General features: G+C 43.5%; 1 protein-coding gene across 2 annotated transcripts; it reads left to right on the forward strand.

The window, feature by feature from the left end:
- Positions 1–802: 802 nt before the first annotated feature.
- corin (corin, serine peptidase) lies at positions 803–27,357 on the forward strand. 2 transcript variants are annotated; one of them, XM_031736574.2, is made up of 24 exons: positions 803–901; positions 3,029–3,179; positions 6,431–6,742; positions 9,205–9,316; positions 9,535–9,639; positions 11,092–11,315; positions 12,405–12,518; positions 13,450–13,557; positions 14,519–14,629; positions 15,216–15,338; positions 15,869–15,976; positions 16,947–17,178; positions 17,285–17,427; positions 17,518–17,625; positions 17,716–17,829; positions 18,008–18,118; positions 18,506–18,629; positions 19,351–19,479; positions 19,746–19,795; positions 21,101–21,287; positions 21,376–21,538; positions 21,616–21,724; positions 22,886–23,019; positions 23,135–27,357. In XM_031736574.2, exons 1-24 carry the CDS (start codon positions 839–841, stop codon positions 23,315–23,317), a joined length of 3,318 nt encoding a protein of 1,105 aa, XP_031592434.2. In that variant the 5' UTR covers positions 803–838; the 3' UTR covers positions 23,318–27,357. The 2 variants fall into 2 exon arrangements, with proteins under 2 accessions (XP_031592434.2, XP_039464169.1); XM_039608235.1 differs by lacking the exon at positions 6,431–6,742.
- The last annotated feature ends 292 nt before the right edge of the window (positions 27,358–27,649 follow it).

Here is a 27,649-nt window from a genome sequence, read left to right on the forward strand (position 1 = left end):
TTAAAAGCATTTCTTCCCCATCTGAGTTTGTAACAGCTGGTGACAAAATCACCACACAACAGATTTATCTGCAACATTGTAGTTACATTATAGAAGATCGTAACTATCACTACGACCATCAAAGTCATCAAAAAAGAAACATTATTACAAGTTAATATCATGAATACGTTACATGTATGTTGTAAAGGGTGCTGTCAGCCTTTGTTTTTTTTAGCATTTGAAACATTAAGCGAGCACAGACAGCCTCTGTGGGGTTCCACTCCTCACTGATGGGTCACAGCTCTGAAAAACTCCTGAAAACGCCCCTGCTGTTGAAACTGGGGCACCTCTTAATACTCTTAATGCACCTGTTTACCTCCATCCTATGATAGCAAACTCCACCCATCTCAGACTCTCTATGCTGCTTCTGTCTCCAGGGCAGACCCATCTCCACCCACCCATCCACCCTCTCCCTGCCACTTCCCCAGGTGGATGCAGATGTAACCAGAGAGTTCAGAGTCTGATTTGTGTTTGTATTCCTGACAGAACTTTCGGAGGTGTCTCGGACCCGTTGGGGGGTACCCCCTGCTGAGGAGCGCATATGTGCGGCAGCAGCTTTGAAGCTGGCGCTCAGGGCGGCACGTGGCTCCGGCCCTGCACCTGAATCCAGGAGCTTTAATCCCACGTTAAGACCTCCTCACGTGGGCACGACCTGAGCTGTGTGACAGTACACAGCGGAGGGGGAGGAGGCGGGGTAGGGGCGGAGCCAGCGTGTCTCGTGCCCGGTTAGTTAGCGGAGCAGCTCGCGGGCAGCAGACAGAGGGATGGTCTCGCGCTCGGCGGCGGGCAGCAGCAGGTCATGTTGTCCGCGCGGCTGGAGACCTGCCCGCGTGTCACCTTCAGCGGAGCGGGAACTGCGGCGGTGAGTGCCCCCCTTGCTCTCTCTCTCTCTGTGTCCCCGCTGTCTGCGGAGCTCTCTCTACCTCTGTCCTCGCTTCTGCTGCTGCTGCTGTCCTTGGTGTCCGTCCTCTGTCCTCTCCGCCTCTCTGTGCTGCTGCTGCTGCAGACTCTTCTTATTCTGCAACACTTCAAAGATATTTCAAGGCTTTAATCAGAGAAGTGTCAACAGAAAACTGACACAAATATGTTTTTATTTCTATTTTATTTCAGTCAAATCTCATTGAGTCATCTCTGCTGGAAATAACCTGTCACAGAAATAATTACAGATTTATTTTCTCTTTAAAAAAATCAATCAGCTGCTTAAATTTTTTATGTTATTATCACATTTGTGCAAAGGTCAGTGCACTTTTTTCTCCTGCTGTAACATTTACCTGAGGGCACAGGTGTGTTCAGGAGCATGAAGCATGTAGGAAACAGGATGTCTGTGAAGGTTCTCAGTCATCCGGCTTTTCTTTCCAAGCTCCTTAGACTAGGAAACAGGATGTTGTTCCAGTATCTGACTTTTAATGTCCCGCTTGTAGTGATTTCCGTCTGTGTAGAGTTCACAGCGAATGTGAGCTGTGATCGTTATAAAACTGCACTCAGAAAACAGCAGCTACACTTTCATTTCTTTATTAATAACACTGATAACTTTAATTTCTCCTTAAAGACTTTCATTTTCTTTCTACGTGGCACCTTAGATTTGATCATGTTTGGGTGATTAGTGGATCTCTGTTTATTCATAAAGACTTTGATTTATTCTGATGTAAAATTTAAAAACTCATATTAATTGTAGAATAAGGACTGAAGCTTCAAACAGCCCCGTGGCTCCAGCTGAAGCTCCTCGGGGGGCTGACGTCTCTGTTTCTACAAGATGATCCAGAAAACAGCTGAAAGTTCACACACACGCTCAGCTCTCAGACCTGATGATGTGCACTCGTTTCTCTTCTAAACACGGTTGTCACCGTCCCCCTGATCAATAAATTTGTGATGTTTCGGAGACTAAATGATTACAAACTTAGTTATTAACAGATAGTTGTAGTACTGGAAGAATTAAAGCAAGTTTAATAACTACAGCTAATAATTAAAATAATCATGTAGTGATTTACAAAACAAAACAAACAGTTTACTCACATCTGATCAGAAAGTTTTATTATTTTTGACTCTTTTTCTTAAATAAAAACATTATTAAGATTAAGAACATGATAATGTTGTAGAAAACTGACATTTAAACTGTTTTCTTTATGTTGTGTGACAGTAAACTGAGTGTTTTTGATGATATAAATATACCAGGCATCAGAAAATATCAGAACCAATAAATATGAACAGTTTTAAGAACTTACTTTATTAATGCCTGAGGATTATGTCATTTCAGTTGCTCCAAGACATACGAACAGTAACTGACTGAAATAAATAAAATTCAAATAAAATTACAAAATATATACAAATAGCTCAATTCTAAATAGCCACAATGTTGCAGAGATTAAATATATATGATTCACATCGTACTCCAAGCTGTTGTTATTCTGATCTGTTCCTTACTTAGTTTTACCCTTCAAAATAAAAGTCCTCGCCGAAAGGTCTTTGGTGTAAGATGTACATAACGTGCATGTTTTGTTTTATTTTTATTTAACCCAAACAGTGAGCTTCTTGTTATCATTGTCATGCAATAAAAAGAAAATGATCCAAGCTGCAGCTTTCACACACTCTTTCAGACACACATGCACAGCAGAGGTTGTGGTAATGAATCAGCCAATCAGCCAATCAGCACATTATACAGAGCAGCTCCATAGAGAGAGAGAGAGAGGGTGGTGGAGTGAGCAGTGTTTAAAGCAGGGGGGCTGCTGTGTGGTGTCAGGTGTCGGCTCGTTGTCATATCTCTTCAAAAATAATTTCGGCGTGTCCAACGGAAACTCTGAGAGGGCAGAAACACCCCGAGCACCCGCACCCACACCCACACCTCTGCTCTCTGTAAAAATAACCTTCAGTGGAAGAAGGGGGCGGGGCTAAACATGGACAGTATAGAGCCAGAAGCCTCCTCTTTTGTGCTCTGATAACCTGGATCCTGGTGTTTTATGAGTCCTTGAATGTCTCTCTGTGTCCCACAAAGACTCTGGCTCGAGGACCCCAGGCGAGGATGGGCGGGGAGGCGTGTCCCCACAAGCTGGGCTCCACCAATCACCTTCGCCTTCTCCTCTACATCCTGATTCCCACCGTGAGCCTGCTGGCCGGCCTCCTGCTGCTCGTCCTGGTCCTCACCGGTAGAGACACACACACAAACACACAGTCTGGCTGATGACCTCTGAGGTCAAAGGTGTTCTCAGTGACCTGACAAAGACTCTCCACCCTTCACTTTCAGTCTGGACATGACCCTGATATCACTCCATCTCCCGCCTTCTCTGTCCTCTAATCTCCACCCGTCCTTTTGATTCTTTGTCTCTTTCCTCCCTTTTTCTTTCTTTTTTCATCCCATTCACACCATCATTCCTTCTTTTTTATTTCTTTTCTTTCATTCTTTCTCTTTTTACTTTCCTCAGTTTAGTTTCCTCCCTGCTTCTATCCGTTTCCATCTTTCCCTCCGTCGCTCTTACATCCCCCTTCTTTCCCCTGAGTCATCCCCTTTCTTCCTTCATCCCTCCTTTCTCTCGATGAAGAGGAGCTACAGAGGGATAAGGGGGGAATGATGGAGGCACAGTGAACAGATTGATGCGTGTAGGAGGCGAAGTGTGCATGTGTGTCACCATGACAGCAGGGAGTCCCTCAGCCAATCAGCATGAGGATCAGACTGAAAGAATTTCAAATATTTACGCAGGTAGTAAAAGAGACGCGGCAGCATCTGTCCATCCAGACCTTCACCATCTTCCTCCTCCTCCCCCAGCTATCGTCTTCACCTCCATCACCTTTTCAGTCTCCCCCCCATCATTTCTCTTCCTCGACTGGATTTTCCTTCCTTTCTTCATTTTCTCGTGGCAGCTTTGATGATTGATTTCTTTCTCAAATGTATTGTATTCAGTCTTATTTCTCTTTCTGAACACACACACACACATACACAAAAATCACAAACATTGTCTGAATGAATAAACTTTTTAAATTTACACTAACAGAAAATTTGAGAACTTATTTTCATTCTCCTCGCAGTGAGAGCTCCTCTCCTCTTTCTTCTTCGTTGGTTTCTTCTCCCTCTGCAGCTGTTTTTCTTTTGTCTCTTTCGCGACTCATTGCACACAAATGGAAAGTGTGTGTGTGTGGCTTCTCTCCCCATTACACACTTAATGGTCTTTGCAGTACCTCCTGTTTGCCTCCGTCTGTTTTCGGAGGGCTTTAATGTGAGGCTGTGAGTGAGATCCTTCACATTCACTCTTCAGCAGTTTTTATTTCTCAGCCTCTGACTGAACGATGATCCACAGTCACGCTGTGTGCGCATCACACCTGGCTCTCACTGTTGGACGGTGTTGTTGAGTCTCCACAAGCAGCAGCAGAAGTTTTCAGAGTGTTATTGTGAGCTTTATCAAAAGCAGCAGCCCGCAGCCTCACATGTGTCCTCCTCAGGGGCGTGAGGTGAACTTTTTGCTAAGCGCAGCAGGAAACCAATCACACCGACAGCTTTTAGTACTCCTGGTTATTGCAGATATCTGCTCCTGTATCTGCTGCAGGCGTGGGGGGAAGGAATCAGGCTTCATGGTTTTTTTTTTTAATCTAATCAACAAATAAAAAATGATGAGTTCAATTTTAGTCAAATTAAAGAGAGTTTTTCTCTGGTCCTTCACACCAGCTCACCGTCTGAAAACCATATTTGTAGTTCGAGATCTACTGACCAATGATTTTGGAAGGGGTCTGCTGCATGCAGGTAAACAGCCTGAGCACAGAGCAAATGAAGGAGGGCTTTCGGTAAATTGCAGTCTGATAAACCATCGACTATCATTTTTGGATCCACCCATCCTATTCAAGCTGTGACAGAACCGGCGGCAGGGTACACCTGGGCAGGTCTATCTATCTATCCCAGGGCTCCATTTCTTGATTTTGTTCCTGAATTTCTTGTGGCATTCTCTCTGATTAATGGTTCCAGCTGTGGGACTTACACTTTGGCACCAGTTTTATTTATTTATTTGATGGAAGTCAGGCGCCGCTTTGCTCAGTCAAACAGAGACCACTCAGATTCATTTTTGACTTACTGGCTGACCTGAGATCTGTGTCTGTAGGCAGAACTTCAGTAGCTGTTTATCAGTAGCTATATTATTTATATACAGTGATGAGTGGCCTGTTTCACGGTCATGTGGTGTAGATTTCAGGGAGACACTTGGGACACGTACCCACTGATATTTACAGCACACGCATTCGACCACCCACTCCCCTCCTTACGCTGCAAAAAAACAGCCTCCAAGTGCATGACTTATGTATGCATGCATGTTCCTTCACATATGCGAAGCCGTCTCTGTCATAAACCGATGTAACAAACGTGCAAAATGAAAATTCCTATTTTGATTTGTTTCCACCAGAGCTGAGAGGAATCTCACACATGTCGGCAGTAATTCGGTGTGTAGTGTTTGAGGGGGTGAAGCCGATGATCTGTCAGTGACTCATTTGTTACATTTATTCCAGAAATGCAAATGATGAAACCCACGGCTGTGTGTGACAGAAAATATGTAAAAAGATTACCATGGTAACCAGATCTGTCTGACACGGCTGTGCTGTCTCATTAATAGTTTTTTTTTCTTTGCCGGAAATGTCAGGTTGTTCAAGTTCATAAAGACGGACATGGCCGGGGAGTTGACGAAAAACAGTGCTTTAAAAACTCTAAAGTAACAAAGGGAGGAAGAGAGGAAGGGGTGGGGTCCAAAATGCACCCACAACAACAGAGACTCACTGTGAGATCAACACTGTAAGATGCACTGTAACCACACACCAGCAGGGCGAGGGACAACAAGGAACTGGTGAAGTCAGTCAAGGCAATATTCAAGACAGGAAGAGAAAAAAGGCAGGAAGTGAAAACAGAGAAAGCCAAAGAGGACCTGACCTTCAAAATAAAAGAGAAATGAGACTCAAAAGAAGAGAGGGGAACACATTTTTCAACTCAAAAGCTTCTTTTCCATTAAGAACTTGGGATTCCTGTCCCTTCATTTTGTGGAATTTTCCGTTCTCGCCATAACTGAGAATTTTGCTTCTGGGGTCCTTTATTATTGACACACCTGTAGAAAAGAGTCAGTGTGTTCATGGACTTTTAGGTTAAATGTGACCAGAATACAGACATTTAGGTTTCTGTGAAAGGAGAGTACTTTTTAGCTTTTATATCTTCTAAATTATTAAATTGTCAAATTAATTCCTTAAAATTATTTGAAATTTCGGACTTTTTGTGGAAAAATGTGGATCCAGAGTGTGACACCACACAGCACTCATTCGTTCATGAACTGAATCCTTGAAACCACGCTCATGGACGTCTGGTTCATGAGCGTGGTTCAGAATCACGCCTGAACCGCCTCCTATGATTGGCTGATACCTGCGTCTTCCTCCGCAGGTATATTTGGCAGCACTCACTTGGACCCCAGCCTCCTCCCCTCACCCAAACCCATCGCCGACAGCAACCCTGGTTACCACAGCAACAGCACAAGTGACCCCTACCCCTCCTCCTCATTCACGGTGGAAACCGTCACATATTCACCGCAGAACCGCAGTGACAGCACACCTGCCGCCACCACCGGCGTTCCCCCGGCGACCTCTTCTCAGGCTCTGCCCACTCAGCCATACACAACCCCCCCTGATTGGCTTGCCTCTGTGACATCACTGAGCACCGCTTGGCCGAGCAGCACCGCCTCTGCGCCCAACACAGGTATCAGGTGTGAGCAGGAAAGATGGAAGCAGCAGGGGGTTGTGGGAAACGTACGCAGCTTTTAAAAGACCTGAGTAATGCCATGGCTAAGGATGAACTACAAATCCCACAGTCCTCTGCAGTCTGTGTCCTTCCTGCTATCCGTCTGTCTGTTGTTGTTGTTGTGTCCTTTCCCGTCAAACAGTAAAATCTTATTAGGCTCCATTAGTGTCAACTGGACGAGTTGATACCTGAGAGGAGCTGCAGAGGATGAGCTGCATTCAGATCTGCTGTCCTCTACTCTCCTCTACTGACCTGATGGGCTGAGCAAGAGTGTGTGTGTGCGTCTGTGCTGATAAATCGTTTGTTGCGTTGCTATTTTAAAATTCCCCTCGTCTCTGTCTCTCTCTGTTCCTCTGCTGTCCTTCAGTGTCTCTCTCTCTGTTCCCATGTATTAATGTGCAGTCGAGGTGAATGCTAATGAGCCTCAGTCTGTCCTGCGCTCTGATTGGACACTGGACACTCAACCGATTTGGTGGATGTTTGACCTCCTGCCCAGTTCGGCCACCTTGTTAAAAAAGGTCACGCTCAGTGATGAACCGACTCTCTGATAACTCAGATTTCTCCCACTGAGACAACAAGTTAGGCCCTGAAGGTGTCGGTGGTGTTACCTGACTGTTTGTCATGCTAATGTTAGCTACAAGTGTCTTCTTAAAGCACTGACAATGATACATCCAACTATGGACAATCCAACCAATTACAGGCGAGGTTTAAACACAGAAAAACCTCAATTTACTGTCATTTGTTATTAGTTATTTGTTATCTTACTAAGTTATTTGCCCCTAAAAATCTCAGAAGGATGGTCTTAATTATCCTGGAAGGCATTAGTTTGGCCTACAGTGGTTCTGTAAGCATCCATCCATGCAGACGTCCATTCCTTTGTCCATCCATTTTCTTTTGGGGATCTGTGGCAGCAGGTTATTCTAGTCATTCTTTAAGCTAGCAATGTTTTCCAGTTACTATATAATCTCTCCACTGAGTTCTGAGTCTACCCTTCTTGCCTATGTCCCCAAAAACCTCTAAAGGACATCCTGATCAGATGCCAAAACTGATTGGCTGGCTCCTCCGAAGGAGCAGCAGCTCAGCTCACCAGATGTTTGCACTTCTTACTTTGTCCCTAACAGTCAGTCTGGGAACCTCCCTGATGTTTCAGTCACTTCCTTTTTTTGGTTGCTATCCTCTCCTCTCCCCAACTGGTCATAGCAGATAGCTGCCCCTCTGAGCCTGGTTCTACTGGAGGTTTCTTCCTGTTATAAGGGAGTGTTTCCTTCCCACCAAGTGCTTGCTCAGAGGGGGTCGTCTGATTGTTGGGGGTTTCTCTGTTATTGGCGGCTGTGATGTGGAGCTACATAAATTAAACTGAATTGAATTTGACTGCTCAGTGTTATTAGGGTTATTATGGTAATTCCAAGTAGGGCGTCACATCCAACTCTTGGCAAATAACCCAGAGAACAACAGCAAACAGCAAAAACAAAATAAAAAACAGACACAGTAAAAACTCAAATGTCTGATAAAATGTCTGTTTCCTGTAGAGCTCCATCACACTCCTTCACTTACAACTCAACCTTTGACTGCTGCAAAACCGTGCCTGGGATTACTGTAATGACCCGAATTTCACTGCTTTCAGGAACCGTTGGAATTCTTTCAATTGACCAAATGGTTCAGGAGTTACGGGAGCTACAGGTGTAAAAATATAAACCACCTGCCTGACTCCAGCGACAGGTTAGATTTCAGAGGATTCAAATCTGAACACTGTGAGTTTCACCGGCTGGTTTTGGACTTGGTGAAGTCTCAGTGTTGTTTGCCATCATTTTCACAAGATCAGCAAACTTTAGCCACCAGACTCTGCTGGCGCAATTAACTCCAGAGCAGCCATTAAAATGCTCCAGAAGACTCCAACAGAACAAACACAATCCAAAGGACCAGTTCAGGGACTCCAGTTAGCTGAGGTGAAGTCTAGCAGACAGCTAGCAGCAAAGATCTGAGTCTGTGACAGCTCTATCAAACAGTGAGGATACTAAGCCAGTAATAACCCATGTTTCTATCTAGAATTAGGTTTTTATGCCACTTCTCTGACACTAAGCACAGCTTCCATCTGGGTAACAAAACACAACAACAACATTGGTATTGCTCAACGTCCACCAAACACATCACTTCATGGGCAACAATGAAATGAAATATCACTAATAAAACAAAGATCTATGAAAACCAAATATGCACCAAAAAGTCTTTGTTGAGAAGCATAAAATATTAGAAACTATAACATAAGGATGTCCTAAATAAAATCAGATTCCAAAAGCAAGAAAAAAGACGTTTGTTAGGTACAAATGTCACGTTGTTTTATAACAAGGCTGTAATGTCGACAGCAGCCTGTAGGGGCAGCATTCAGGGTTTGATCCTCGTGACCAGCTGTCTCTGTGCAGGTAGCTGCCAGCTGATCGTGGAGCCTCAGTGTCACATGTTGCCCTACAATCAGACGTGGCTGTCCTCCTCCGTCGCCGTGGTGAAGAGCTCAGAGGTCGACATGTTGCTAAGGTAACAGTTCCACTAAAAGTCATTGAATTATCTACAGAGAGCTATTTCATACTGAAAAGAAGACAACACAATTAAAGGCATCACCTCAGGTTGTGTCATGTCAGGGCTTCATTACTTTTAACATTTAAATGAACCAAACGATTCATAAATGAATTGACGAGTAGATTAGTGTTAGCTGAGCTCCCAGCGGTGACTGAACGCCAGCGTGTGTGTTTCAGGTTCTTCAGCTACCTCAGCAGACTCTCATGCTACAGACACATCATGCTCTTTGGCTGCTCGCTGGCTCTGCCCGAGTGCATCGCAGCTGACGGCACGCACAACAGGTAACACACATACACACACATACACACAAACCTACAGTCAGCTGTTTCCATACACAGACCTTACTTGGCCTATTTCGCAGCCTCTCCAGTTTCCATATGAGCAGCTCGTTGCTGTGGAGGTCATCAGTGTCAACCTTTCTGGACTTGATCGGGGATTGAAGATTGATTGAAGAATCTGATGTGAGCTAGTGGGCCGCTCTGACCAGACGACAAACATAAAAAACTACAAAATATAAAAACTATTTATATTAAGAGAAAGGTGGTGAGAAAAAACAAGTCCTGCTGCACTGTGCAAGCTGTTTATTTGCAATCTGCTTGTTCTCAATCCACAACATGTGCACATATTTTAATCTGTCCAGAACCTGAAGCTGATGTTTGCTCCTTTACTTATTACCACAGATTGTCCCTTATATTATCTGTTAGCTTCTTTGCTGTGACTAGAAAAGCAGTCTGAACCCTGAGTGGAACTTTGAGAAGATTGAAATATGGTCTTATCTGTTTCTCAGATATCACAGTCGTCTCTGGACACTCATAAAACTCATAATTAGACAATTAGAGCTCAGTGTTAGGTTACTGTTTGATCGCAGTGTCAAATGTTCTCATCAGCAACACTATCCAGCTGCTCTGCTGCTCAGGGTGAGGAGAGATCCCAGGGCATTAATAAACCGTCAGCGCGCTGCACGCTCAAACAGGTGGTGCCCTGATTATGTCTCAGTTTCAGCTTTTAGCACAGTGCCAGAGGCTCCAGGTGCAAACTCGGTCCAGAGTGAAATGCCTAAATAACAGCAAACAGCGTTTCTTCTTCCCTGTCCTCGTTTTGCTCTGCACACTGCGTTATAGCAACACACGGCGCAAAAGCCAGACTGTCATGATGCTTTGTTCAAACAGCAGGACAGCATGTTGGATTAGTTTCAGCGAATGTCCAGCTGCTGCTGACAACAACCAAACTATAGCAGCAAGCTACAGTCTGATATCAAAGACACAGAATAAAGTGTATCTCTCCAGAGCTGTCAGGTGACCCGATGCTGAGGCATCAGGAATGTTGGAGGTACCAAAATATTCAGGTCTTCTTTAAAAGCCTGCACAGTGCCAAGCAGCTTCTCTCAGTTTACCTAAACTTTCAATCTCTAATGCGAATGTTGTCTTTCAGTTCCAGCACATTCAGCAAAGACAGAACTTTGTCTTCCTCAGCTATAAAACACAAACAAGAACATGAAACTCAGCTGTTCACACAGTAAGTGGGACAGCAGCTGTATGTGTGTATATGGCTAATAATAACACCCTCACACCCTCCAAAATTAGAGGACACACACACATGCACGCACACACACATTTTCAGTGTCAGTGGTTTCAACTCCAGAGGACCTCTGACAGGAGGATTATGGGACTTTTAATGTTTTAATGATGCTACCAACTAACTGCTCCCTGACGTCCGTGTATGTGTGTGTGCAGGACGGTCGTGTTGCCCTGCGCGTCTTTCTGCGAGGCAGCGAGAGAAGGCTGCGAGCCAGTCCTACAGATGTTCAACGCCTCCTGGCCTGACTTTCTGCGCTGCTCCCAGTTCAGCAACACCACCTCTGCTTTGTCACCACCGTCATCACCATCATCACCTTCGCCAACAGGTCTCCTCACGTCATCTGCCTGCTACACACCGCGACAGATTAAAGGGAAACCCTGTGAGTACAAACCACACATAAAATCCTTCACCCACCAAAACTGGAGTTCAGACCTCAGGGACTGCCAGTTGGAAAAATTAGCCAACCAGCTAACGTATTAGCTCAGATAATTTCATTAAAACATTCTAAATGCTCCAAACTCAATCTAGAGGTCCAGGTCAGGAACTCCAGTTTGCTGAAGTGAAGCCTAGCAGCTACCATCCACCTTAAACTTAAACTTCTTAAAGGTGAATGAAATTTACACCTGTAATGTTGTTATAATCGTTAGAGACCAGTTTTTGAACAATTTTTGTAACAAGTAGTAAACATGTAAATTTCTCCTGTAAAGTTGGAAATTTTAAAATGCGAGTTTGTGGAAATGGACTTAGAGAAGAATATGATTCAAATCTGAATAAAAGGTAGAGGACCAATGATAGAGCCTTGTGGAACTCCACAACCTGTATGAAAACAGTCTGTGACGCCCTGTTCTCACAGTTAATCTGCTGGTTACTGCGTTGAGTAAAAATGATTTGGGTTTGAACTTTTTCAGGTGAGATCTTGAAGTCACCAGTAAATACAGTATACACAGTTGCATCCATTTACGCTAGCCATTACGATGCATGTAGCCAAAGTCTTTTTTCCACAAAGTCTCATGTATTCAAACTTTTACAACTTCTCTGTCTGTATATCTGTGAAACTCTGAGCTTCTGATAATGAGTACTGAGACATTATTAAAACTGCAGTAAAAAGCAACACAGTCAGACATTCATGTCTTCAAACCGGCTTCAAACCACATCGTGCCAGCTTACAAAAACTAAGAGGTACACAACCTGAAGACATGAGAGTTAGCAAAAAGTGGACATGATGTCAATTTTCACATCAATGTTGTTCATGAGGCAGTGCCAGTATAGAATGACCCTTACAGGCTTCATTTACATCTGCATTCATATTTTTTTCTGTCTCTGTCTCTCATTAAGTTATAGTTCTGGTCGTGACTGAAAACAGTATCTCTATTGGCCAAGTGGACATTAGAGGGACTGCAATTTTTTATACATCATAAATATTGTTGTTGTACATCACTGCTGTACTCTCTCTCTGATTGGTTGGCAGCCGTATGTGGCGGGAAAGATCATTACTTGTGTGCGACGGGGATTTGCATCCCTCAGAAACTGGTGTGCAACGGCTACAACGACTGTGATGACTGGAGCGACGAAACACACTGTGGTGAGCACACACACACACACACACACACACTCACACATGCACACACATGCACACACATACACACACACACACTCACACTCACACACACACTGTATTGTGGTCTGTGTAAATAGCAGGACACGTTTCAGCCCGTCGTCATGGTGTTTGCAGGTGATTGAGTGGATGACAGTGGTATGGTCGCTCTGTGTGTCACAGAAAGGTGGTCGCCATGGTAATATAAAGAATCTATAGGCAGCGACTATCAGAAAGGCAAAAGGGGAGGGAGAGAGAGAGAGATTTCTCTTTGTCTTTTAATGTCTCTCTCCCTCTTTGTGACCCCAGCCTTCTTTTAACCAGCAGAGGTTTATGTGGCTGTAAAAGTCACACATGACAACGAATGAAGGAAGAACGACAAACAGCTATAAAGTGAGAAACCAACACAACAGGAAGAACTGAAGAGGACAGGAGGGAGAGAACAAGAAGATTAAACATGAGACAGTTTAACCGTTCAACATTCATCAGGTCTCCTGTGACGTGTTAGTTTGAAGTTCACATCCTTTATTTGGAGTCTTTACCTGTTTCACATTCCCTGTGGAAATTTTATAACAGAGAAACTGCAGGGACATGAGAGAGCTGATTTCAAATGTATATCTTCTAGTATTTAGAACTATTTATAATTTTTAGGGTTTTAAGAGGTTAAAGACAAAAGAAAGTGCAAAAGAGGCTAGACTTAACCGATCATAAATGTGAAGAAAAGAAAAGAAAATGTCTCTTTTCTGTTTTTTTACTCTGTGCTCTCTCAGGAACGTGATTATCCTCTCTGAAGAAAAACTGAAAAGCTGGGAGAGAAATATCTAACATGAGATAAAGGAAAACACGAGGAAAAGTGTAATGAAAAAAAAAAAACAGTGCTGATCGTGTGACTCCCTCTCTCTCTCTCTCTCTCTCTCAGTGTGTGCAGATGACGAGTTTCACTGTAACACGGGTCGGTGTCTCTCGCCCGCTCTGGTGTGTGACGGCTATGACGACTGCGGAGACCTGAGTGATGAGCTCAACTGTGGTAAGACCACACACACACACACACACACACACACACACACACACACACACATCCATCACAGAGTATCACACACTCAGGGTGACGCAGTTTGGCAGCTCGGGATCAGCTGTGAAATCAGAGAGAGGCGAAGTGTGGACCAGGGGAATCCACCACCTGTCCATCTGACACACACACACACACACACACATTTTTGTATCTCTGTGAGGACCCACGCTGAAAGCATCACCAGGCTCAGGGGTCAGCTGAGATAAACAGTCTGAGATCGAAGCCAGTTATCATTCCTGCACTGAGGCAAAGCAACATATCAGTCTAACTGGTCAGCTAAATTACAGGAACACCACAAAGCTAAATTTCATTAAAAGTGGAGCTGCCCTGCTTATTTTTACCTGTGTACTTCTGTTCTTCATAGACTACAGTAGCTTTACATGATTCAGAGCTCAAAATCAACTTTTTAAAATATTATTTTGGACCTCTGTGCAGCCAGTCAGTTCATCCTCTGTCTCGAACAAACTTTAGCTCCTCTTTAAAGCCACCTATCTTCTAAATGATGTCCCTCACCAGCAGAAGGATATAACAATATCTAATCCCTCTCTGGGACACTAAAGATCCAGGATAGGAAAAACGTGTGTGAAAGGGAGCATTTAGAGCATTTAAATCAATCAAATTTCTCAGTCTCATCATTTCATATCATGTCTTTGTACCCCTATAGTTTAAATAAAGGCTATCACTGTAATGGAAATAACTGCTTTCAGTTTTTAATTACGTTGTACACAGTGACCTAGCTTTTTCTGGAAATGGCTAACCCTAACTCTTTTACTGACCATAATGGAAGACTTAAACACATTTCATTATTACAATTGCAAACTCTAAGTTAATTCAATGGAACATTAGCTCAGTCCAGACTCTGGAGGTTGTTCATGTTATTTATTTTATCTGAGTGTAGCTAATTGTATGTTTACAGTGTGTGATGTGGCCCGGGAGCACCGGTGTGGTGATGGGCGCTGTGTGTCCAGAGACTGGCTCTGCGATGGGGACCACGACTGTCTGGACAAGAGCGACGAACTCAACTGCTGTGAGTGACAGCTAGCTTAGCTTTCTCACAATAAAACACGGCACTTTGAGACATCAGTACAACTGGTGATTAATCTAAATTTGTGTTCAAATTAATATTTAATTGATTTGGAAAATAGTAGCCATGGTAACTCCTGACTTTTTCCATAGACAACCACAGAAGGACTCGATTTAAACTAAGAAATGAGATGTTTAACTTTCTTGATTCGCTCATAATTTAAACAATTTACTACTTATACTTTGTTTGCTACTGGTTGTTCCCATTTTCACAGCTCACTGAGCTCAGCAAAACTTTCCAGTGGTACACACTGCCCTCTGGTGGTGCTTTCATGGGGTGCACTACCAAAAAACAGCATCTTTGGATCAGTTAAAAGAAGAAAATGGAACTGCATCAGGAAGAAATGTACATATAGATGAAAGGACTGAATAGTGAATGTGAAGAAAGGTTTAGTCCGAGTGAAACGTGACAACTTGTGAGCGCTCAGCTGAGTTACTCTGATTTACTGCTGTGTCACTGGTGACTCAACTTAATCACGTGTTACTATAACTCATCAACAATTACAGTAAGTGTGTGTGTGTGTTTGCAGCTTGTAAGAGTCAGGGTCTGCTGGAGTGCAGGAATGGTCAGTGCATTCCTTCTGCGTTTCGCTGCGACGGCGAGGACGACTGCAAAGATGGCAGCGATGAAGACAACTGCACCGTAGACCAGAGTAAGACTCTGTCTGTCTGTCATTAGAAGCAAAATCACACTTTAAGAAAGTTCAGAGAAACTAACTTTTTGACCATAAAAGCTGTTATAAAAGACAGAAGATCATTCAGATGAACTCAAACATCTCACACACTGATTAGTGACTTGGTAAATCTTAGATCCCTAATGACTAAGATAATAATTCATTTTCAAAGCTAATCACATCCTAATCGTCACCACAAGACAACACACTTTTATTTATAAAGCAGTTTTCCTGCACAGAGGCAGATTCTTGGTGCTGTGGAGAAAACTTAAAACAGGACATAAGTTACAGGAGCCAAACTGTTATATATACTGAATGTTCTTCAAGCTAGCTAGAAACAGTTCATTAGTTATCAGGTCCTTTTTGACTGGTTTGACTCACTTTGTAAAGTCTTACCTTCTGCCTGCATGTCACCCTGTCCCAGCAATCCTCCTCTGTCACACATCTTCAACATCCTATTTCCAGTATTTCCACTATAGCGTCTTACCTGTGTGTGTGTGTTTTTCCAGGTCAGGGTGGATGTGTTCCTGGTCAGCCCAGCTGTATTGCCACTTCCTGTCAGCCCATGTGTGCTGGCGGCAACACCGTGTGCGACCCGCGAAGCAACAGCAGCTGCAGTGAGTCATCAACAAACTGTCCTCACAAAGAAAAATCTGACAATGAGAAGCTTGTCACATTTAACCCTTTATCACCCAAGTATCATACCTGGATTTACTTTTTAATTTTGGCTGTAAAATTACAAAAAACTCTCATCTTTCAGTTTCCAGTTGAATTTTCTATTTAACCCAAAATGCTTGAGGAGTTACAGTAATGAGGTGCACAGATGGTAAAATCCAGGCGGTGATGCCTCTATGTTCAGACAGCAGCACCTTCTGAATCCAATATCCTAATGTGATACTCTGAATAGCCCAGTGAAGCTTGTCTTCTCTTCTTTGCAAGTTGACTGGAATTTTCTCCTCTGACAGTAAAAGAGTTACTGTGATTTAGCACTTAAGAAGTTTAATATTGCTTTTGTCACTGCTAAAGAGGAGAGAGACCATCCGGCACACAGTTGTAAGCCATCAGAGGAGTGACTGGTACATCTGTGAGGCTCCATTAATGCCGAACCATATCCTCATGTTTAGGAACAACATCCTCTTCATCCAGATGACATGTTTTTTTTGGTTTTTTTTTAATTGTGTCAGCATGTCTGCAGGTCAGACCTGTTTTTGTCTGAAAACATCTGGAGCTTTATCAGATGAAGAATACAATAAAGGAAGTCCAGAGCTTTGAGCAGCTGAAATTCTGTATGAAGCAGAAACATTTAATGGTCTCATCAGTCCCCACACACTTAAAATTACATTTTCACATATTCTTACATGACTTTAAAAACATTCTGCACTGTGTGTTTAATTCTTTTTACTTCTTAGCTTTTATTTTGATATTTTAAGGTAATTGCCTTCTAACTTACAGGCTGAAGTTGATTCAGGCTTGGATGTATTTTAAACCTAAAAATGGAAGTTAGTCATGTCGTGTGCATTATGTGGTTGAAAGTGAGTGGACGGTTTCCCTCTCGTACTAGTCTTGACTCTGCGCTCTGTGTCCCAGCTCGCTGTGAGCCAATCAGCCTGGAGCTGTGTATGAATCTGCCCTACAACCTCACCAGCTTCCCCAACTACCTGGGTCACCTGTCCCAGAGAGAGAGCTCCGTGTCCTGGGAGTCCTCTCTGTTCCCCGCTTTGGTCCAGACCGGCTGCTACCAGTACCTCATGTTCTACGCCTGCACGCTGCTGGTACCAAAGTGTGACCCGGTCAGCCTGCAGAGGGTGCCGCCCTGCAGGTCAGCACACAGGCAGCTAGTTAATCATCACTTTATTTCTCTGGGTGGTTTCAGATAACTTTCCTCTCTCCTTCTCTCACGCTGTCCTCACCCTCTCGCCCTGCAGGTCGTTGTGTCGTAGTGCAAAGGAGAAGTGTGAGTCGGTGCTCAGCATTGTGGGATTGCAGTGGCCGGAAGACTCAGACTGCAGTCAGTTTCCAGAGGAGGGAGGAAACACAACCTGCCTGCTGCCAGAGGCCGGAGTCGACGGTACACTCTGTTTGTCCTGAAGACGATCGCTGAGACTTTCTGCTCCAAAAACTAAAATCTTCTGTTTAATGTGTGTTTTCGTGGTGATAGAGTGCTCTCCAAGCCACTTCAAGTGCAGGTCAGGTCGCTGCGTGCTGGCAAGCAAACGCTGTGACGGACACCTGGACTGTGATGACCACAGCGACGAGGACAACTGTGGTGAGACATTTCAGAGTCATCGAGACGAATGTTTTAACAGTTTAATGCAGCAGGTTAAAGTTTGTGATCTCACCTTTCTGTGTGTGTCAGGCTGCTCTGAGCGTGCTCTGTGGGAGTGTCCTGGCAGCACAGTCTGCATTAAAGCCAGCATGATCTGTGATGGGTTCCCAGACTGCCCCCAGCTGGTGGATGAGACCAACTGCTGTAAGACTCACACACTGATGTTATTATTTTTTGTTCTAAGTGCTGTGCTAACAGTCTAATCTGTCATTTATCTGAATTAACTATCAATCAGAGTTTTATTCTTAAAGATTTCTCTGCGCTGGGCGAATAATCACCTCCCTGACTGTATTATTAATAATATCCATTCATATTTCCTCAGCGGTGTGCAGGGATAACGAGCTTTCCTGTAACAACCACCAGTGTGTCCATCGGACTCTGTGGTGTGATGGAAGGAAGCACTGCTCAGACAGCTCCGACGAATGGAACTGTGGTACGACAGTCTAATTTTCGTGATAGGTTGTTCTTTAATATGTTGACAGGGACACCTGAGTGCAGTTTTGGTCCTTCTACTTTTCATTCTGCAAAATCAATCTGTTTCTGCTTATTTATATATTCACTAACTATTGATAATGGTGAAACAGCAAAGAGTGTTTGTAGTAGAAAGCTGTGTATCATCTGCGTAAAGTGAAGTTCGACATTAAGGTGAATGATAAAGTTGCACAGGGAACATTTATTTACTGGTTTTAAAAAAAGGAATTTCTGACTTGACTTATAAATATTTTATATTTTACAGTATTTAGTTTTACAGTATTTTACAGTATTTCATCTCTGATGAGTATTTACTATCCAAACATGCGCTGATCTGTTCTCTCTGCAGTGTCTCTGTCCGACCGATCGGGCTCTGTGCTGACGGTGTTTAAGACGGCGGCAGAGTATCAGGTCTGTGCAGATGAGTGGAACGACGAGCTGAGCGAACTGACCTGCAACCAGCTGGGACTAGGGTAAGGTTAGTAACACACACACACGTGTTCGCAGCACTTCAGAGGACGTTATTAAAGACTTTCTTCACATTCAAATATTCTTATTTATGATGTGGAGATAAATGAGACGAGTCCCCAAAGTGTGAAGTAAAAACAAAGAGCATCCAGTTGGATTTCCTGTCTTGTGTTTCCCCGCCTGGCTGACCAGGTCCTTGATATTCATTCAGAGTCTCACCTCCGTCATACAGACTCCAGCTCCATCCTTCTGGACTGCAGCTGACAGGCTCAGACTGTCTTCTGCTCTGAAAATCAGTTTTGAGACGGTTCAGTTACTGCAGTTCAGAACAGTGGAGTTGGAGTCTGCCGTCGGGATGAGAAACTGACTGGAGACACGTTATTCTGTGGGAAACTCTAAATACATACACAAACCATCTAAAAGTAGTTTTTAGACGTGCACTGCAGGCATTGATCTTTGTAGACATTACCCAGAGGAGCTGGATGTGAAAACAGATGTCTGACTCACAGAGGGGCTTTATCCTGTCAGATTTATCCTTGTAAAAGTAATTATTTGTGGATTTATTCTGTGAGAATAGAGCAGGTAATTGTCAGGTGAATTCGGTGTTCTGTCTCGTGCACACTCCACCCAGACAGCTTCACTGACCTAAAGCAAACACACTGTTTCCTGCAGTGTGAGCATTTCTGAGTTTCTGATGGAATAAGCATATTGTGTTTGTCTCTGCAGGGTTCCCTCCTCTGTTTCCAGGGTGCCCGATCAGCCCGGCGTCCAAGGCCGTCGACGCTGGTTACACGTCCACCCCGAGTGGCACCAGAGGAACGGTTCTGCTCTGCAGGCCCGGCTGGAAAAGAGAAGGTAAGAACCTTGTGGTGAGTCAGTCAAAGAGACCAAACTGAGGCTGATTTAATAAGAGGGCCTCAGTCCAGCATTGAGTTTATCTGAAGGTCACTGATGTTAAAAACTGTCTGCAGTATCCAGGCTGAGCCCATCAGTCATCAGGCAGGAAACAGGACACCTGTTTAAGCAGGATGTTGTCTTATGATGACCTGGCTGTTTTGAAGAATTACTGTGAGCTGGTGTTGCAGTGATGTGTTTATAACAAATGTTTCTCTGTCCTGCAGTCATGCGTGTCACTCCAGGCAGAGAGTTTCAGTCCTGTGTACCAGAGAAGGTAAACCTTTCTTCTTCTTTTATCCCTTACTTGGTTTGTTTGATCGCAGTTGAAATTCCTTTCTCTCAAATCAGTGTGTGTTTGTAGAAGCATGTTAAAGTGGACATGTTTAACTTTTCCCTCATAGTCTTGCTCTGGTGGTGGATGCTCATAAAATAATCATGAGGTTAATAATGGTGCGCTAAGGTCTTTTTTTCTGCTCTGGCTCTGTATGATGTCACAGAGAGCATCTAAGTTATCTCTGATGTTCCAAGCTTCTGTTTGCAAAGAACAGCCATTCAGGATTTGACTTATAAAGGATGGAGCTAAAAATGCCTGTTTTTAAGGGGCTGCGCAAAGGCCCAGTGTGAGATAAAGAAGCATGATTTTCAATTCTGAATCATGCGAAGCTATTGTAGTTGAGTTGAAGAATCAAACGGAGGTGCTGTGTATGAGCAGGAGTAGATCAGCACTGTCACTCCTCATGCTACCAACAGATGGAGCTCAAATTCAAAAGTTTAATCTCAAAAATTGTCAAAGCAGCTACATTCAGCGCTACAGTCACTTATACACCGTTATGTATGAGGTGCAGATGTTGATCAGCATCAACAGCTGGACCTGCACTCAAGGGTTAAGTGTAGTTTGGTATTTTGGAGTTCAGACGTCCAGCTGTTGTCTGACTGATGTTGACTCTGACAGATTAGAAGATTACAGAGATGTGACGAACTGCGTGTCAGCTCCTGACCAATTATACCGCGGTCTCTGTCACAACCTGCATGTTGTCTGTAGGTTGACTGAAGCAGACATAACAAGCTGTAATTATAGACTGTATATATCACACCGTGATGCAGAGGCCTCGTCATTTTAAAGCCTTTACCTTATAACTGTATGGCTGCCACCAAATTGGAGCCTGAAGTGACGATCTGTTAGTACAATTAACCACACACCAGATATATCAATATTGTTATTATCATTATTATTATTATTTATCAGATAATTGCATTAAAATGCTTCAAAAAGGCTCCAACAGTACAAACACAGTTCAGGAACTCAAGTCGCCATCCAGCTGTCAGCCAAAGAGGCCACGCCCCTACGTATATAACTTTAATAATTAACATGGCATCAGAGACCAAAACCGTTTTCTGTATTAGGCTGTAAATGTTTGTTTCTGGTGTAAAATTGGACATTTAAACATGGCAGTCTATGTGGGCTGATGCCCTTTTGGAGCCTCAAGTGGACGTTGGAGGAACTGCAGGCTGTGAGGTTGCTGGTTGGCCGTGATGGCTTATCATAAACAAATCCAGTTTGTCTCTTTGTTGCCGTCAGAGTGCGGTCTACGCCAGGCGGTGGGCCTTCACCCTCACAGGAAGAAGCGGATTCTGGGCGGCCGGGTGTCCCGGCGGGGGGCGTGGCCCTGGCAGTGCTCGCTGCAGAGCGGTCAGAGCGGTCACGTCTGTGGCTGCGTCCTCATCGCCCGGAAGTGGGCTCTGACAGTCGCACACTGCTTCGAGGGGTAAGGCGGGCGACTTCAGGATGTGTCGTCAATGAGCCACATCTTATTTTAACCTCAAACACTAAAGGGGTGTGTGTGTGTGTCACAGGAGAGAGAGTGCAGACCTGTGGAAGGTGGTGCTGGGCATTAACAACCTGGACCACCCAGGAGGTCACAGTCAGAGTCGTGGGGTGCGCTCCATCATTGTACACCCGCGCTACAACCGGGCGGTGGTGGACTACGACATCAGTATAGTGGAGCTGGACTTTGAGGTCAGAGCGTGCTGGTGCACAGGATCGATTATCAGCTGTAATCACACTGTACTGATGAGGCGTGTTGATGTTTGCAGATTGAGGAGACGGCCTTCGTCAGACCGGTGTGTCTGCCTCAGCCGGGCCAGCTGCCTTTACCCGACTCCTACTGTTACATCACCGGCTGGGGTCACATGGGCAACAGGAGTGAGTACACACACACTTCACTCTTTGGCCGTATCCCACTCCTAATCTTAGACTAAACTCACTTTTTGTACTTGTAGCACAAGTAGGCACGCACACACTTTGTTTGTTTGAAACACAAATCTTTAAATTATTTTTCATTTACCAGAGTTTTATTCTCCTCACGTAGAGTCGGTGCATTTAGACTTTACAGAGTCCTCTCTGTCTTCATCTGCTGGTTGAAAAACATCAGGCTGGCAGCTTTTTTTGAAAGCAGAAAGAATGAGCCGAGTCAGAGAGGCTCTGCTCTTGGTCTGAGTTTCTGCCCTCGTTATTCAGATGGCCGTCAGTCTGAGAGAGAGTGGATAACTCAGTTTCTCATGCTGCTCTGTGCTCAAGCTCTCTAAATCTAGACTCCATCACCATGAAAGTTACATAAACTTGAAATCATGCAGCTTGGTTTGAAACTACAAACCTTTCCTGGATGCTTGTAAAGTTGTAATTGATGTTTCATTAAACTCTCAAACTGGGCAGTTTCATTCATTTCAGATTAGCTAGCAGTGTAGCTTACCAAAGATATTGTGTGGATTGAAATGTGACGAGCTTGGAGCGCGTCTGGTCTCACTGTTGCACCCACACGTGTGTCACAGGACCAACGCCGATCCTGGGAATGCTCCAGGCCGCGTTCCAGCTCCGATGCAGCTGCCGCAGCTGGTTGTTTCCACTCAGGAAAATATTTGGGATTCCACCAGATACACACCAGCATGCTTCAGAAGGGTCACACAGGTGGCTCCAAAAATAACACCAAGTCTATAAGTTTTATTCTATTTTTCACCTCAGTCTCCTTAATCATAATCATAATCTGCCTTTTCACTCAATTTAAGTGCTCAAAACGCTTTCTACTTTACGTCTCAATCACCTAATCATGCACACTCTCATGCTGTGATTTTATGTACACCTAGGCAGCTTTTACATTTACGCACTTAGACACCAGTGGATGCATCAGGGGCAACTCAGAGTTCATTTTTATGTCCAAGGACACTTGGAACTAACAAAACTACATAAAAGACGTGCTTTTGTTAGTCGCCAAGAGCGACTTTGAAAGGAAATCTCAAAGTACTTCGAGATCCTGAGCGCTCTTATTATATTTAAAGCCTCATCTTCATCCTGTGTGTTTGTGTGCAGTGCCCTTTAAACTGCAGGAAGGGGAGGTCCGGATCATCTCTCTGTCTCAGTGTCAGTCCTACTTTGACATGAAGACCATCACTCCCAGAATGCTTTGTGCCGGCTATGAAGCTGGAACCGTCGACTCCTGCATGGTAACATCTGCACCAACAGCTGAATTAGTGTAAAGTCCAGCATGAAGTACCAAGCCCACACAGTTCCTCAGTGTGTGTGTTTAACGTGTGTATGTGTGTGTGTGCGTGTGTTCAGGGTGACAGCGGCGGCCCGCTGGTGTGTGAGGAGAGCAGCGGTCGCTGGACGCTGTTCGGCCTGACGTCGTGGGGCAGCGTGTGCTTCAGTAAAGTGCTCGGACCCGGAGTTTACAGCAACGTCACGCACTTCACCCCCTGGATCCAACAACAGATCTACATCCACACATACCTGACCGACTGACACATAGGCTCACTCACCTAACAGTTCCTGCTCAAGGCTCTCATTCATTCCAGAAGGAAGTGATGTCATCATCAGCCACAACACGCGTTCAGTTCCTTAACCTGTGCCTATATCGATACGGATAGCCTTCAGACGCTGTGTGAGCAGCACTGTAACAAAGTAGCTAGCTGATGGAGGTTCCATCCATACAATCAGTCACTAAACACTGAACTCTGATCTTATTATTCTTATTACTCGACACATTCAAACCTACAAACATCACAGAAACAAGAACATAACCACTGCTCAGTGCTTCGTGCTGGACTTTATACTAAGATACTTTTAAATTATGTAGTTTGAACCACCCATTAAATTTCCTGGGGCTGAAAAAAAGACGAAGCACCAAAGACAGCAGTTCCTCTAACAACATCTTGAACTAGTCTTCTGCTGGGCTTCATCTCAGCTAACTGAAATCACAGAAAACACCCTTTCACACGTTCACATTAATGATTTTAATGCGAAAATTTTTAATTCAATTTATTTCAGTTCAACTTTATTTATATAGCACCGAATCACAACAACAGTTCCATCAAGATGCTTTATATTGTAAGGTAAAGACCCTACAATAATACAGGGAAAAACCCAACAACCAGATGACCCCTATGTGCAAGCGCTTTGGCAACAGTGGGGATGAAAAACTCAATTTAAACAGGAGGAAACACTGGGCACAACCAGGCTCAGGGAGCCGTGACTGATTAACTTCTTGGTTAAAAAATAATAACGAAACTTTACATTCAAACTTGAATTCTGAGCACTGAAACAGTAAACTCGGTTTAAACTACGTTTAAACTCCATCACGAAACATTCAGCAGTGGCTTCATTTCACAGCTTTTTGCTTCTGTCACAAACTACACTATCCTCACACAGACCTAACAGCTGCTCAAAGATGTGTATCCCCAGATCAGCTGGCGAGTGGTTACTGGAGTTGGATGGCTGAAACTGGTTAAAAAGATGCTGCTCAAAACCTCTAGTTTGACCAGTTCAACCAGTCCAAGCCAAACAGATTGCAAAGGTTGCATCGAAGCTTGTCTGCAACTGCTCACCAAGCAGAAGGAAAACGTAAAAGTGTGATGTTTGACTTGCAGTTGGTGAGTAGTTGCAGGTTGGAGGTTGTGGACCAGCCTCCAGGTCTGTGTGAGTGAGGACTTAGAGCAGTAGTTCAGAGGAAAAAACCCAAGATTAGGATGTTCATGTGTATCAGATGGCACATGGTCTGTTTCCAAGAACTCCATAAACTATTTGTTCAAACTTTAAGTCAGCATTAAAGCAGAAAAACTCCATTTCACAGTCATTTTCTCCGGCTACTTTGTCAGAAATACTCCTCAAGATTTCTGAAGAACATTGTCTTAAGGAGGAGCTAAAACAGCTTGTTTTGGACATGGCCCAGGATAAGTTAAAGAAGGACTATTATAAAGTGTGACTCATGCACAGCTACTCTAGAAACATCAAGGAATACATATATGGAGCTGGAAATTAGCAGGATAGATTCACGTACTTACCTAACTCATTAATCCCTATTTTAAAAATTATTTAATAACAGCAATTAACAGATTAATGATAGTTTTGCAGCTGTGATACAAAATTGTGTCAGTGTTTGTGTTAAACATCCTGTAAGCAGAAGCTAAATCTGCTATTTCAGAGAAAATTGAGGAATGTTTCCTGGACAGTAGCTGTGAAACGGAACATTTTAATGATATTAAGGCGTTTAGCGCTGAAGCTGCTAAAACAGACCAGCCGAACACTCATTTTCCCACAATGCTTCACTCTATAGTGCCTAGCAGTAAAAAAAAAAGAAAAAAAGAAACAAAACAAAAACAAATTTGTTACTTGTACAATGTCGTACTGTACGTGTGTGTGTGAGTGTAAGCTGCTGTGTGAGCGTCAGAAAGTGTTTCAAACCACACTGGCAACTTATATCGGGCAACTTTGATGGTCAACATTTAACTTTGTTCTCACAGCTGTTAGTTACATTCATCTTCTTTCAGACAGAAACCTGTAACTGACCCCCCCGACCCCAGTCATGCTGTATAATGGTACATGAAGATGTAACACAAGCTTTATTTTTGTATATAACATACACCGATGTAGTTTGAAGCTGTGTTTATTCATGTTTGTTTACGATAATGAAAAATGTCTTCAGAGGTGAAGTTAGAACAATGCAGATCATTAGCCTTTAAAGTCTCTGGCATACAGATATATCGTTAGTAACGTAAACAGTTAATAACACACGTATCATAAATGATAAATGAGGGGACTTGAAGTAAAGTTTTACCCAGTTTTTATCTAAAAGTAACCTAAATGTTCATCAAAGTGGATAAAGCGCAAAAAAGCAAATATTTAAACTGCCTGTAAAGTATAACTTTAATGTATTGCTAATGTGGAAACATTAGTATTAATCCAAATGTTAACATAAGACATATGAGCTTTATCTCATGTATCAGACGGTCAGACTGTAGTTTAAAGCTAGCAGACTCACTAACACAAACGATTAACTGCCAAATTAGCGCCAGCTAGAATACGAAGCACAAATGTAGCACAGTATAGAGCGTTTAATGATGTGTTTTCATAGCGTTAGCACTAAGCTACGTTAGCTTTTGCTGTGTATTTACAAGCCGTTTAGGTCCAACTGTTCAACAGTAGCAGTTTTCACACCGTAGCTGAACTAGTAGGAGGAAAAAAGATATTAAGGCTTAATGGATTAAAACTCATAACGGACGGTTTGTTTGCAGTTCACGTGTCTTGAAAGCGTTTTTTAGATGACTCTTCAAACGCGGAGAGGTTTGGGGGAAAAAAAGTTTGAATTTGGGTGTTGCCTCTATTTAAACACACATGTTTACCACATCTATGCTTTAAGCTAACTGCCTCACACTGAATTCACTTAAATATTAATGGTAACTGTTTTTGTTTGTTTTGTTTGCCTCATATGTGTGACAAAAATACTCACACAGACAGCAAAGAAGCATCAATACAACAGAGTAAAACCCTAACTCATACTAACTGAGGCCTCAGTCACACAGGCCTAGAGACACTCAGCAACCTCTGGTCACAAGGGGAAACATATATTCCTCAATCGGTTGGCAAGTGGTTGCTAGCTGTTGCCAGGTGAAATTAGTCACAACAAAGGTAAACCACCAAAAATCTCAATGTGATTGTTGGTTGTTAGCAGTTTGCAGTGACTCTTTCTAATTTGTCTGGAAGACATCTTCTCATTTTTCCCTGGCACACAGTGGTTGCCCGGTGGTTGCCAACCAGTCTCTAGGCCTTGTGACTTAGCCTTAGACTTCTGGGAGATCTGGTGGAGCTAGTGGACATGCAGGCGGTGATTCCTGTTTTTCTCCACCAGAGGCTCCAAAAGGCTGATTGCTGGTCATAGTACACCCTGCAGTGATCTGGGCTTTTGTTTCAGAAAGCAGGTTTAGTGAAAACTCTGAGTTTGTTAAACTTGAGATGTAAGTTTAAAACAAATGTGGAAATGTTTCACTCATCGTGTCCACTAATGAATAATTGGAGGCTGTGAATTTGTTTCATTTGGCGAGATCAACATTTTAGCACTTCTCCCCATTTTGACTCCCTGTTAACCTGGTGGAAGAGTTGCCCAATGAATTGCCCCGTTGACCTTCCGTGCTGAGGTCGAACTCACATCCAGAACATTCCAAGTTGCTGCTGCTGATGTTGTTTTGTGTGTTTGGTTTTTTAAGAGTATTTTTCTACAGCGTTTTGTATGTCATGCTTCTTACACAGGGCTGGTAGTGTGTGTGTGTGTGTGTGTGTGTATGTGTGTGTGTGTGAGCACACAGTCACATGTACGGACTGTGTGTTTGTTTCTTCCTGATTTAGCTGTTATGACTTTGTTATCATGATGATGATGATGATGAGTAATGTTTGATTATATGGATTCAAATGCTTTATGGACAGACTGTAGCCTTTAATGTTTGTGTAAACAGTGAATATTTGGTTTATATCATCTTGTATCACACCAATAAACTTATACACACACTCTCTCCTCTGTGTGTTTGACCTAAAGTGCTCTAAACACAAGTCATGAAAGGTTTGGCGAGGGTTATGTTTAGATTAAGTAATGTGCGACGGCATATGTGACTCACGGCGTGTCTGCAGAGGCGTCACGTCTCTTTCCACTTCCTCTAGTCCAGAAAAAGAGATAAATAATGGAGATGTTGAGTGTCAGAAGTATCTTTAGATGGAGATTTTAAATAGAATGTGCTCAGACTGGAGAACTGTGCTCTGGTAATCATAAAAAGCCTTAAAAACACACTCTGGTTTACTTAAAGACAA

The sequence above is a fragment of the Oreochromis aureus genome, linkage group 3 (genome assembly GCF_013358895.1).
Source record: "Oreochromis aureus strain Israel breed Guangdong linkage group 3, ZZ_aureus, whole genome shotgun sequence".
NCBI lineage: Eukaryota > Metazoa > Chordata > Actinopteri > Cichliformes > Cichlidae > Oreochromis > Oreochromis aureus.